This window comes from Stegodyphus dumicola, chromosome X2, assembly GCF_044657685.1.
Source record: "Stegodyphus dumicola isolate Sdum_Otavi_A_Nest chromosome X2, ASM4465768v1".
NCBI classification, from domain to species: Eukaryota; Metazoa; Arthropoda; class Arachnida; order Araneae; family Eresidae; genus Stegodyphus; species Stegodyphus dumicola.
This window is the reverse complement of record NC_140781.1, coordinates 154,216,594-154,230,063: the sequence shown is the minus strand read 5'-3', so window position 1 is coordinate 154,230,063 and position 13,470 is coordinate 154,216,594. Positions and strand designations below refer to the sequence as shown.

General features: G+C 29.7%; 1 protein-coding gene across 2 annotated transcripts in view; it reads left to right on the top strand.

Annotated features, from left to right (window-relative positions):
- LOC118184705 (uncharacterized) overlaps window positions 1-12,526 on the top strand; it is a 28,514-nt gene extending 15,988 nt beyond the window's left edge. For both annotated transcript variants that reach the window (XM_085808989.1, XM_085808988.1), the window contains exons 2-3: window positions 4,267-4,348; window positions 11,064-12,526. In XM_085808989.1, the coding sequence (XP_085665115.1) occupies window positions 11,103-12,176 (1,074 nt within the window). In that variant the 5' untranslated portion in view covers window positions 4,267-4,348; window positions 11,064-11,102 and the 3' untranslated portion in view covers window positions 12,177-12,526. The remainder of the gene's footprint in view (window positions 1-4,266; window positions 4,349-11,063) is intronic.
- The last annotated feature ends 944 nt before the right edge of the window (window positions 12,527-13,470 follow it).

The window sequence follows — 13,470 nt, the reverse complement described above, 5'->3', positions numbered from 1 at the left end:
AAACCTATAGTAAAAAAGAAATGGTTCTTCAGTTGAACACAAATTTACATGAACCAATTACATCTGGCATTCTATGTTTAACATTTAGAATTTTATTTATGTTAGCATAAAGTATGCCGGTTATGCATTATAAAACACCAGCAGCATCATGAAGTATTCTGTGGTAAAAAAATTAAAAACTGATGATTTGATGATTTATATTATTCAAGACTGTTCTGAAGTATTTTCAGCATATTTGGCAAATATAAGAAATTCAGGTTGGTCAATGGATGAAAATCAGGTGGTGATTTTATTGAAAACTGGAATTTTCTTTCCTTTTCGTAGCTGTAAAAAAGGACTGTGCTTGCTTTCGTAAACAGTGTGATCTTTTCCTTAAAACCATTAATATCTAATGACCATTTATATTTATTTATTTAATCCAGGACTAAAACATCCATCAGTAAGTCAGAATTTTAGACTACTGATAATGAAATGCATCTTGAAAATATTATATGTTACCCAATCATTCTCAGATTCCAAATAACATTATCATGATTGCAAAAATGAAGAAACAACTCAGATTAATATAGTTATAAAATAGGGTGTTTGGTTTGATCTGTTCAGAAAAGACTTTATAATAATTTTATCAATTATAATATTATTTATATAATTATTATTTTATTATAATTTATACTAACTTATTTTTATAATCATTTTATTTTTACATTTTGGAAATAAGATACTGACATTAGACAATAAGAAAGTAACAACTATTTTCATTGATTCGTTTGATCTATTTTTAATTAGATTAGGTTTTCTCATATCATTCAATATTTATTTTTGCTTTCGGAGACATTTTGGTAGTGCATGTTTTTGTCCGGAGTGAGTCGCATTCTGCTTATGGCAGTTTTTAATTTCGGGTAGAAACCATAATGTTTGCAGTCTAGAATATCTGGTATTCATCTTAGGTTATCATCCTTATAGTTAAATAGGTTGACAATTTAAGTGTTTTCTTTTCTCCATATTTAATATAAGTAAATGAAATGCCCTTGGGAGCATATCTCATTTGCTTGGCAGGTAGCCAGCCATCATGTGCTTTTTCTTCATTAAATAATTAAACTTTTTGGACTGTGATAAGATTATGTGAACTTCTAACCAACAAAGTGAAATTTGCACTCGTGCAACTTTCTAGTACATTGAACCTTTTCATGTTGACTCTTTCCCTAAACACTCTGAAAATGATCAGTATTTTTCAGAACATAAACAAACATCAGCATTGAACTATTATCTTCCTAAGACAAAAGTGCTGCTTAAACTTAGCCCACCAGCGGCCGAGCGGTAAAGTCACTAAACAGTGGTAGTTTGGTCCGAGATTCGAATCCTGCGAACGGGCTGGCTGCATGGGTGTTTTCGTGGTTTTCCCCATGTGTAACGTGTATACGAGCCAGTTTCCCTTAGAAAGTCCTCCATGAAGGCATCCCTCCCCTTAGGCAGATAGCCCTCGCCTGCTTTGCCATAATTAAATACACCACTACTATCTTACAGTTCATTGTATTTCCATTGAAGGTGATGACAGAGTATAGATTTTTTTTAACTGAGTAAATAAGGTAATAGTCTAATTAGAATATCTAATAAAACTCTTTGAATAATTATCTGCATTGTGTGTATACATATATTCTTAAACTCATTTTAGATGACATTCACCTTAATTTCTGTTAACTTGTTTTTCCAAAATTCTTTTTAAAAACAATGGGCTGTTGACAACTTTAAGTTGTGTATTGATAAGAAAATAAATATTTAGTATATTGAAGTGTTTTTACATTATTTGTATGCTCTTTCATCAAGCATAAATATATAATTAGTAATTCATTGTGCATTTTGAATTATATATATTTATAATTTTTAAAAATATTTGAAGACTTTTAAGTTAGACAAAGTTTATTATATTTCCATCTCTTCCCTGGAATTATTTGACCTGACAGTGTAGTTGTTAATAAATTTTATATAGAATTATTACTGCATGTTAAAGCAGAAAATCCCTGTTTAGTTGAACTATGTTATACTTTTCTCATTGGAGTATTGATTGAGGTAAAATAGTTTATTATATGCAGAATAGCATATGAAAGAAAGGTCAATGCCAAAAGTGTCTTATATAATAGTAATATGAAATTATTAAAAGTTTACAAGTTACTTTGTAATCTTGAACTATGCCATACTTTTTTGCTAAAATAGTTTAATATATGCAGAATGATGTGTGAAAAAGTATGCTGAAAATGGTTTGTGAAATTTTAATGTGAAAATATTGCAAATAAGATGGTTTAAAAATTAATTGGAATATGCATTACTGGCCAAAGTGCACAAAATACTTTAATATGCCAATGTCCTTCTCATACAGCCTTTTCCAGGTAAACGTTCTGGCTAATGTTAACTTGACAATTAAATCGTGTTAATTCTTCAGAGAAGGTCATAATGGCCATTCACAATTGTTCTGCGTTTGGTGGTTTCTGTTAGTAGACTTTTTTGTATAGATATTCCCAAAAGAGAAAGTCGCAAGTGTTAATGATGGGGCTTGATTTCCATGTGATGTTTCATCAACATTTGGGTATTTTCAGACCTATGTGGATGTCACAGAGCCCTGAAATTAATTTCTGAACCTTCCTGCTGGAATATCTGAAGTAAATGTGTGCCAACTAAAAGAAGCAAATGCAGTCTAACTGCAAGTGGCCATCATGACTTTTCTGGGAATTGGAGGATTTATTTCATGAAGTTATTACAAACATGCTGCCTTTATATTTCAAGAAGTTTGTTGTTGACTTAATCCCACTTGTCTGACAGTAGCATCAGAACAAGGCCATGAAATTTTTCATGACAAAGAATGCAAGATTGTACGTGTTGTTGGCAACAGCCGTGAGCACTATACAGGTGACAGTATGTCTTTAGCTCAGTTCCACCCCCAATTTTGATGAAGAGAATCCTGAACGAGTCCGAAAGTCTCCCACCCCTCTTCCCCTACTCCCAATCTCTCGAGATGACTTTTTTCTCGCTGCATATTTAAAGTGCCCCTATGCCACTCAGACACTATACATTTACAAACATCCATTGGTATGCAGTCAGCGTTGCTAACCACTATCCCAGTTGGGCAGCCCAAGAAGTTTGACATAATGAATCTATTCTGTACATTTATTAGCTAGAACATGTATATTGCAGTGAATATTTTAATGCCATTTTAATATTTTGTATATTGAAATTTTATAAGGCATCCTGTAAATTCTTGAAACTTAACTCTTCATGTCTGGATTGTTGTTTAATGAAAATGAAAAAAAAGGATAAAGAAATTGTTCTATTTTCAAGTAAACGTTTTTTTCCCGAGTTTGATTCTTATTTCATTTAACTTGAAATTTAAAAATATATACATTTCTATATTCTCTGTGTCTAAAGAATGATGAAATTATTCATTTTCCTTTGCTATATCTGTGTTTGGTAGATTACAGTTTTATAAGAATTTAAAAAGATAGTTTTTTTTTTTTTTCCAATATAACATTTTCTGTGTCGTATGTTTTAATATGTTGTTGATATTTGCTTCATAAAGTTTGGTAACACGATTTGTCTGCAAATAATTTAAAATTCAGTAAATTCTGGTTTATATGCAGTAAATTAAAAGCTTTAATAAACTTTTTTTTCATTATTTGTTGGTTATATGATTCCCCTTAAAATTTCTCCAAAAATCCTACCTACGACTTTCGGCAGTCTTAGGAGCTGTTCGAGATTTTTTTCAAAGAGGAATTTTTTATTTCTTTTCTTGGTAATATTCTTTCTTTTTGAGGAGGGAGGGGGTGCTCCCTTTTTTCTTAAATTGAACATAAAATTCAATCCCAAGATGTATTCCACATGTAAGCAATATAACGCATGTAGAGATCAGGAAGTTGAAAACTAAGTGGCAGCATGACATAGGTCATCAGAGTTTATATGAACACAGATTAAGTTGTAGAGAATAACTATTGCTTTGATATTGTTTTGAATGCAGCATCTAAACTATGTCTGTCAGAAATAATAAAGAAAAACAGATTTGATTTGTTAATAGATTGTTTATGGTCCAATAATGCTTTTTGCTATTAGATTATTCATTATGCTGGCAGGTACCACATACCCAACAAGTGCCCTTTTCTGTGTTACTAAAATATTTTCTTTAAACTTGTATGCTTGAATAGTTTTTTAAAGACCTGTATATTTTGCATTTACAGGCAAGATTATTAGTTTCATAAAAATTCTGAATTTTATTTTTTGTAGCATGAATGTTCAGGATATAATTACACTTAATGGTAGGAGATTCAATTTTTCTGGTATCAGCAGAATGCACAAGTAGAATAAAGTAAGTCAATTATTATTTTCATTTCTTTTGATGTTTTTATTTGTGCATTCTTTTATGTTATGTACTTATGGTCAGTATGAGGGCTTAATTTCTAAAATTAGAAGTGCTGGAGGCCTATGAAGACCAAGAGTAAATAAATAAATAAAATTACTATTAAAATCATTAATAATTTAAAAATTAAATAGTTAATTATTAATCAATTTAATAAATAATTATTTAATATTTATTAGTTGTTATATAATAATTAATCAATTAATTAATGATTATTATTTATTAAAATGATTAAATAATTAAAATTAAAAATTTAAAGAGGTAAATTAAAATTTAATAAACGATTTTTAATATAATTTTACTGCTGCTAAAAATAAAATTTTTGAGATCAAATTTCTACTGAAATTGTTGTTCGGTAATTTAATAAAAAAGTGCCCGAGCCTTCTTATTTAGGGCTCCTATGCACTCCGGCTATAATTATGATTTACTCCATAAACTGTGAAGTACCAGAGCCAGGCTCCGATGCTATTTGAGCTCTGGGTCGGTATATTTAAAAAACAGAAGTCAAGGCAAAGTTCCCAGAACTGATCAATCTTTGAAGTGCTGTTTTTCATCTTGCTAATGCTTGGCTATACATTTTGATGAGTATAAGACAAAAACTTATTGAGTATGGCTGGCATGTTTTGTATCCCACCCCCAATACTCCATATTCACTAGACCTTTTTTTCTCAGGTTTTCATCTCTTTGTGCCATTTCAAAATCCTATGAATTCTTCTCTTCTTCTGACATTTGAAATACTTTCATCACAAAGTATTTAAAGCCTGAAGCAATTAAAGCCTGGCTCAGTGCAGTCAGTCACCATTGAACCATTCCTCGATGTTTTTCCAGTGTACTTTTTCAAAGAAATCTCCAGTTTTTATATTAGGAAGAATCTTTTTTCCTCGAACCATTCCTCGATGTTTTTCCAGTTTACTTTTTCAAAGAAATCTTCAGTTTTTATATTAGGAAGAATCTTTTTTCATGCTTGGACTTGTGTGTTTTTCTTCTCTCGCACGCACTCTTGTGCACAGTGATAAATGTGCATGGGGTACTGCCATGCAGGAATAATCTATGCCTGGATAACTGAGAGTACACTGCATTAGTTTTTTGTAATGTTTTTAAATAATTATTTATTTCATTTATTATTTTATGCATGAATATAGAAATAACAATAAATTTGCTATTTTCTTTTTTCTATATTCTTATTATCTGCAGTTCTTCCCATTCTTTTTTTTTTTATTATTGCTTTTAAAGTGGATTTCAGTTAAAACTTTCAGAATTTTACCAAAATGTAATTTTTACTGTATTTAGTGAGGTGATCCTTCCTGGCCAACTAGCCAGGTTTATTTTGTTAGAGGTATTCCTGATTAAGCTGTAAAATTTGTTAACTGCCATCAGTTTATACTTTTCCCACAGAATAAATGTATGTTCTATAATATATCAAAAAATGATGCAATTCCTTTGCAACCACTTACAGAGTCAGTAATGATGAAGTTGGGAAATGAGCACTGTTTATATTCTGCATTTGACTGAATAGTTTTTATCTTTTGCTTGAGGCCATTATAGACTTCATTCTTAACATAAATGTCGTCAAATCCTTGTCTGTAGCACTTTTTCATTGTAATTTTTATTTCATTCAGGAAATTGAGAATGATTTGTTTCAATCCTTCAGAAGAGTGATTTTTTACAGCATAAAAAATCTGAGAAATATTTCTTTGATTATAAAATTTATGGTTTCTGAATTATGTCTTGCAATGCAAATATGTTTTAAAATGGTCCTCATTTGATCTGTCTTTGATTTAGCTTGAGTAATATCATAATGAAGAATAGAAGGGAGATGCATTTATTTGGTTCACCAAAATTTGTTTTAAAGTATGAGCGGTACATTCAATTAATTCATTTTGTTTGATAGGGATCAAATATATTCAAATATTGCACACTTCCTACTGGCATTTAAAAAAAAAAAAAAAACACTTTGTTTATAACATTGTCATATTTATTTAATGACTTGACCTGCGATAAAAAAATGCTATTATAATTAGTATTTGTATCTTCATTATGTCCAAAAAAAGCTAACACATTTTTTGGCAACGTAAGCTAATGTTAGAATAACTGTTCTAAAACCACTTTCCAAAAATTTCCGTGTATCGAATTTGTTCTTTGAAGTCTTTATCGATAGTCAAATTTTTTTCTCCCAATCCTTCATGCACAGAGTTTGCTTCCAATGTGATTTGAAAGAACTGTTTTTTTTTTTTTTTTTTTTTTTTTTTTTTCAATCTAATACTTGAATGTGAACTGCTATCAAAGTTAGAAAACAACCAAGGTATGCAGTATGCAGCATCCAACAATTTAGAGTAACATAACTAGTGTCATTGCACTTGTCCATACTTCACTTGTATATATAATATATTGCTCAAGGAAATTACATTTGGAAAATGAGTTAAGGAAGTTTCTGACAACTATTCTCATGTCAAATTGTGATGGCTTGATGCCAGTTAGTCTCATCTCACTTGTACACTGTTCTTTATATCTGTATGTTTTTTGCCCAGCCTTGCCTCTTGTGCTGCCAGTGACATAGAGCCAATGTTTCCTTTCTTCTCTGAACAATTCAGTTTTGAATTATTATGATGACTGTATGCAGTTTACATTGCTTTAGAAGTAGAGGCTTCATAACTTATAAAACTGTTTAATTAGCATAAAGTTCGGTTCAAGAAAGTAGCATTTCTGTAATAATTGTCATCTTTTTTCAACAGAAAAATTAAAGAAATTTTTAGCCATAGAGTTTTAAATAAAATTCTAATATTAGTGATACTATCTGTGGTTAGATTTCAGCATGAATTTCAGTACCCGAGACTGGACATTGCTTGTGACATTTATAGGGGAACTAGTTTTTATTGACAAATTGCTACCTAGTTTTTTTTTTTTAACTGAATGCTTAATTCCTAGATTTTCTTTTTTATTAGAAATAGCTTATGAGGAACTTTCTCACTAATCTTCCTACATTCTGCATACAATGGAATTTTTCCAGTGCATACTTTCATCATAAATTTTGAGTTCTAAGACTGATATTTATTGATTTCCTTCCTCTAATTTTTTCCTATTCCCTTGCTAAATTTACAGTTTTATATTTCCTGTCCTATTTTTAAGGCTAATCTCTAAGTTAATAAAGTATGCAATGTTGATCAGTATTTTGCATTCTGATTTATTAATTTAGCATATGGAATGACTGCATCAGTAACATTGGAGTTTTAACTTGTTTAACAGTATTAGCATGTATGCAGTAATTAAGTTTAGTTGCTGTATATAATGTTTTTAATTCTTTCTTTCTTTATTCCTCTGTACTAAGAAAATGATTAAGGAAATTAATGGCTTCATTCACTTGAATTACATATAGATTTAACTATTTAACTATGGAAAGCATGAACTTTGAAAAAAATTTGCTTCTAATATGTTAGTTTATATCAGATAACATAATTTAGAATTCATAATTTCATAAATGTTGTATAATTTTATGCATGCAACAAAATCAGTTTCAGTATTTTTCATTTTGATGATTTCTTGCTGAAGTTGTTTAAATTTAAATATATGCAAATATTGCAGATTAATTTTTAAAATGCTTTTATGTCACTAAACATATGTTGTATTTTAACCTGTTTCGTATTTAAACTCAACTGACTGAAGTGTTAGTAGTTATGAAAATACATCTGTCATTATTAATTGCATTAGTATTACTATCCCTTGCAGTTCAGTTGATTTTAGTTATGAACTAAATTTTGAAACTTTTATCTGAATAAAAGTGTACATCTTTTATTTTACTGCTTTAGAAACTTTTTTGTTTTATTACTGTATTTGGTAGGCTTTAAGTTGAAACTTGAGACAAACTTTTAAACTAAAACATAACTTAAAACTTTTTTTATTTTTATTTGATGGTATAGTACATTTTTCATTTTAGTATATAAAATATAGTTAAAAGATTAATATTATAATTGGTTTTTCTAATCTAACTTCACCATAAAGGCCTTTGTAATTTTATTTTTTCAGTAACTTTCCATTAATAAATGCATATTGCATAGGTAAATTCATGTAGTGCATTTAAGAGGTGGAATAAAATAATATGACTGTGGAAAATAGGATGTATCTTTTAGGTTGTAACTAATTTTAGCTTTCAGATCTGCCTGAATCTTCCTGGGATTGGCTACATAATAAATTATGCATGGCCGGTTGTATGTTACATTATTCTTCAAGTAAGAACTACTGCACTTCAGTTTCCAATACAAATCATTATAGTTCAGTAGTGTTTTAAGTTTGGTGATTGTGCAGCCATCTGAGGGTTTCCCCTCCCCCCACACACTCAAAGAAAGAACATATCCACCCATGTTAACTGAAATGTTATCTTAAAAGGTAATATGGCATGTGAGAAAAATATGGCAGTGAATGCCCACATTCTGTCAGAATAATGTCAGTCCTACTATCATTCTCATCAAAGTTTTATTGGCATTTACTGAAAATCAGTATATTACTGTACAAAACATGATAGAGCCATCACTTTCTTTTGGTAGAAGAAGGCAGTCTGAGGGGTATGCTTTTGTTCATTTTCTTCATCCTTAAATATACATCTTCAAATAAGAAATAATATGAATGCTTATTTCTCCAAACATAGTACTATTTCAATTGTTTAGTCAGTCCTAGTTTTAGATTTAGCCTCATTGTTACAGCAATATTTTTTATGTATCAATATTATGAGAGATTCATAATAACAGGTATGGCATTACTATACTTATTCATTCAGTCTTCCTCCTTCATACTGTTCAAGTAGAAACTAGGTACTGTAGCAAATACAAATTAGCATATTTTCATCACACCGACATTTCTTACAAATAATAATTACCTTCATTATACTGTTGTCTTGGTACTGGTTTTCTGCAGCAGATGTGTTTTATAGGGCTTCTCCAAAACATTGTTATAATGATACTATATACAATGGGTGATGCTATACAATGTTGTGCCATTAGCCATAGTTCATATCTCAGTAGTTCTGTTGTTCCAATGGTGCCAAATAGTGAGGTATTCAGAATTTTTATATCTACTGAGTCACTTGTTCTACCATCATCTTGAATTTAATTTTGCCAAACAAAACAGTGCGCTAAAACGGGAGCTTGAGCATATTAATGAAACAGAAAAGGGGTAAATACGTTTTCAATTTTGCTATGTATTTAGCAAAAATGTAATTATTTCTCAAAGTGGTTTTTATATTGTTTCATCCTTTTTATCAGCAAACATTATTCACAAATATTAGTACGTATAATTTGGGTCTTAAGATTATGCATGTTTAGTGTCTGCTTCACAAGCAAGCTACAAAACATTGTAGTAAATATTTCTTTGAATAATATTACGACTGTATGTGTTTCGTATGTTTATAATTTTGCTTTCTTTTCTTTATGTATTAACAATAATAATCCAGTCTTTCTAATCACATTTTTGTGGAGTTTGATGTGTAAAAGGTAATTTCAACTCATTTTTGTTGAGGTTTTAGACTTAACAGGCCATATGCATTTTAATGAATGTAACGGGTTAAATCACAAATGCATTGAAAAGGCAATAGGATTCGTTTGATTTGAGTAGGTCTATCCTGTATCCAGAAGTTTTCGTCTTCATTCTGGACAAAATTTCATGAAGTAGGATAATTTCATTTTTCACAAAATTCCAACTTCAAGAAATTATTTTTTCTTTCTTTTATGGTCATAAAGCTTCGTATCTTCACGAGAACCTCCTCTTGAGTTCATGACATACTTCACAGTTAGATAAAAGGCTTAGTAGTGATGATATGAAATCATTGTAATCAAAACCGTGAACCATCAATGATTGTTTTATGTTCCTTATAGTGATAAGCTATTCATCAGCTTATATAGTGAATTTAATAGCTGTGTTTGGAAAGGAAGAGCAAAAAAATTTCTTCTGTTATCAGTAAAAGGAATCACTGTGGGGATAATGGCTTTAAAGTGTGGGTAAATATTATAAAAAAGGGCAGTTGAAACACTTGCGCATTTTCTAATATAGCTGTGTACATGAAATTTTGCCCTTATTTGTGAAATCCATTGGACTAGAATTATATTTCCCTTCAACAATGCTATTTATAGAACAACATTTTGGGAAATGGAAGTTTTCATTATATATAAAAGTTATTGTTGAGATAACATAAATGTATTTATAGCACATGAACTGTTTACTAAAATTATTAAGGCATAAAAATTATACTTACAAATTGTAATTTCTACTTTGACAAGAACCTATTAATGGTCTTATGAGGTCACATCATATATATGTTTCATATCAGCGAGTTCTATACAAGAATTGTATATGTGCTGAAAAGAATCATGCATATGAAAGTTTAAGGAAATCTGAATCATTTTGTACTTCTGTCTATAAAAATATGTTTCAATGCTTGTATCTGCTTTGAATTTCTCATTATGCAATGATAAAATATTTTTAACTTCCAAAAGTGTTTTCATGAAACTGTAATGAATTGCATTATCTCTTCTAAGTTATCTTAATCTTTAGAACTTGCATCTAATGAAGCATGCTTGAAAATAAAGGTTTCTAGTCTACTATTATAAAATATTTTATGATTTGTCTGTAATATTAAATAATATTCCATGAATTAATATATGTGTGTATTTTTTTTCAGAAAAATGTGTTATGTATATAACTGACTGTTTTATTGAGTATGCCTGTTTTAAGAAAAGCTCCAGAAAAGTTGTTCTCAAAAGTGATTATATCAAAGGGATATGGCTTTAATACACCTCAGGATGGCTCAGTGTGTAAGATTAAAGTTATTGCAGATGAAATGAGTATTTTGACCAGTGTGGATGATACCCAAATGAAAGAAATAGTTGTTGGAGATGTAGATGAATCTACTGATCGAGTAATTGAGGACTGCATTCGGACTATGAAAGAAGAAGAAGAATGTTGTATAAAATTCCAACACCCTTGTTTACATACTGATTGTGTTATTCCAGTTGAAATGCAGGATAATGAAACAAATGAGAGCCTTATTGAAAGTACTGAAATGGTGGACTTAGAAAACGAATCAAATAATCTGTCACCGACTGATACTGCTTCTGAGAGTAAAATTGAAACTAAAGAAACAGTACAACAAATAAATGAGGCTTCTGATTTATCACTTGAAGCAAAACAATCCACAGAAAACAAATCAGAAGCAAATGTGTGTGTTCCTTCCACTAATGAAAATGCATCTAGTAATTTAGTTGAAATTCAATTTCAGCTTTTGTCTTATACACGAGAGCCTGAAATATGGGAAATGAGCATTACAGAAAAGTGGCGTAGAGCTAGTTACCATAAACAGAGAGGTTTGGAATTATACTCACGAGGAGCATACCAGTATGCTTTTAGACGTTTTGGACTTACTTTCAAATACGTCATTTCTTTAGAACATGATATTCCTTCTGGACAGGAGGAAGGTATGGATATAAGAGGACTTAAATTATCATGTTATCTTAATGTTGCTGCTTGCCAGATGAGGCATCATAATTTTGAATCTGTTGTGATCAACTCAACCAAAGCCCTAATAATACAACCTAATAATGCAAAAGCTCTTTATAGACGTGGAGCTGCATATTTACAGTTACAAGAATATGAAAAGGCCAAGGAAGATTTGTCATCTGCTCAACAATTAGAACCTAAGAATCAGGCTGTAGCTAAGCAGATGCAGATTCTGAAATGCAGAGTTCAGAAGCTAAATCAGTATTATGCAAGTGCCATGAAAAAACTGTTTTCTTAATTATTAATATATAATATGTAGTTGATCATAATGTTGATGACAGGTTAGGAAAAAGTGCATTGCTGAAGTAACTTTGCCATTTGCTAAATTTCAGAATCTTTAAAATGTAGGCATGTGGATTGCAAGTGTTTACTTACAGTTTGAACTTGAGCATAGATATGTGATATTCATTTTCATGCATTAAATTATTGTAATTCATGTATTATATTGTCATTATCAAAATATTTATATGCATTTTCTTGTTCAATGTTGAAACTTGTTTGTTCTTTCTATGTTTTTAATTTGTTAATATGAGTGTTATATTTGAAAAGTTTATTGGTATAGAATAAAAAGTTATTTTGAAAGTTTAATTACTTATTGCAAATATTGTGAAGTTTTGAAAAACAGCTGTAGGAATATATGTATAAGTTTCTTGTTCTTTTGTTTTGTAAAAGTACTGTTAATGTATCCATAACAAAAAATATATATATATATATATATACTTCCTCTCACTTCTTAAATTTTCTGTTTTTACCTATTAAGTTTCTCTACACTTGTAGAAATGTAATCATAAAAAAGTGATTGAATTGCCTAAACATAGTTTTTCAAGTTACCAGATTTCTTACATAAATTTATTCCCTGTGTTTTAACTAACATGTGAGGATCTTATTCTGCTTTCATTAATTTAGTAATGAATATTTGTATATAATTTTTTTTATATAAAATTCACCTATCTTAACCATTTTAGGTATCTCGTGGTGTTCATTATATAAATAAAACTAAATTGAGGCTGTATTGCAGTATAAAGTGTAATTTGCTTACATGTGTTCACATTGTAAAAGTATGTGATAAAAACAGAGATCTTCTATGCAAAAGTATTGTAATAGATTTGAGTATGAAAAGAAATATTTTTAGCAATTATGTGTTATTTTAAGCTCCTTAAAATTTTAAGATATTTCAGAACTTTAAGAGTTTTAACATTATGAATTAAATACTGATTAAATTGCTTGTTCAAGTAACCTAAAATACTCTCATAACCTAATAACATAAATGCCTGCATTATGTGTGTATTGTGTAAATAATTATTTCTATACTTTTGCATAATTTTTGCAGTAGAATTTCTATATATAAAGTCAAGCAAAAAAAAAGCAGCTTTAGATTGGCACAAACTTGAAACATAATTAATTATGCATAAATAAATTTTTCCCAATCTAAGGTTCTTCCTCCTTGCCTAATTTGAAATTTTGTGTCGGAGTGTCTCTTTCAGTTGGTTCCTGTTGGTTGAGGTTGCTAGCAATAATAAGCTGAAGTCTTA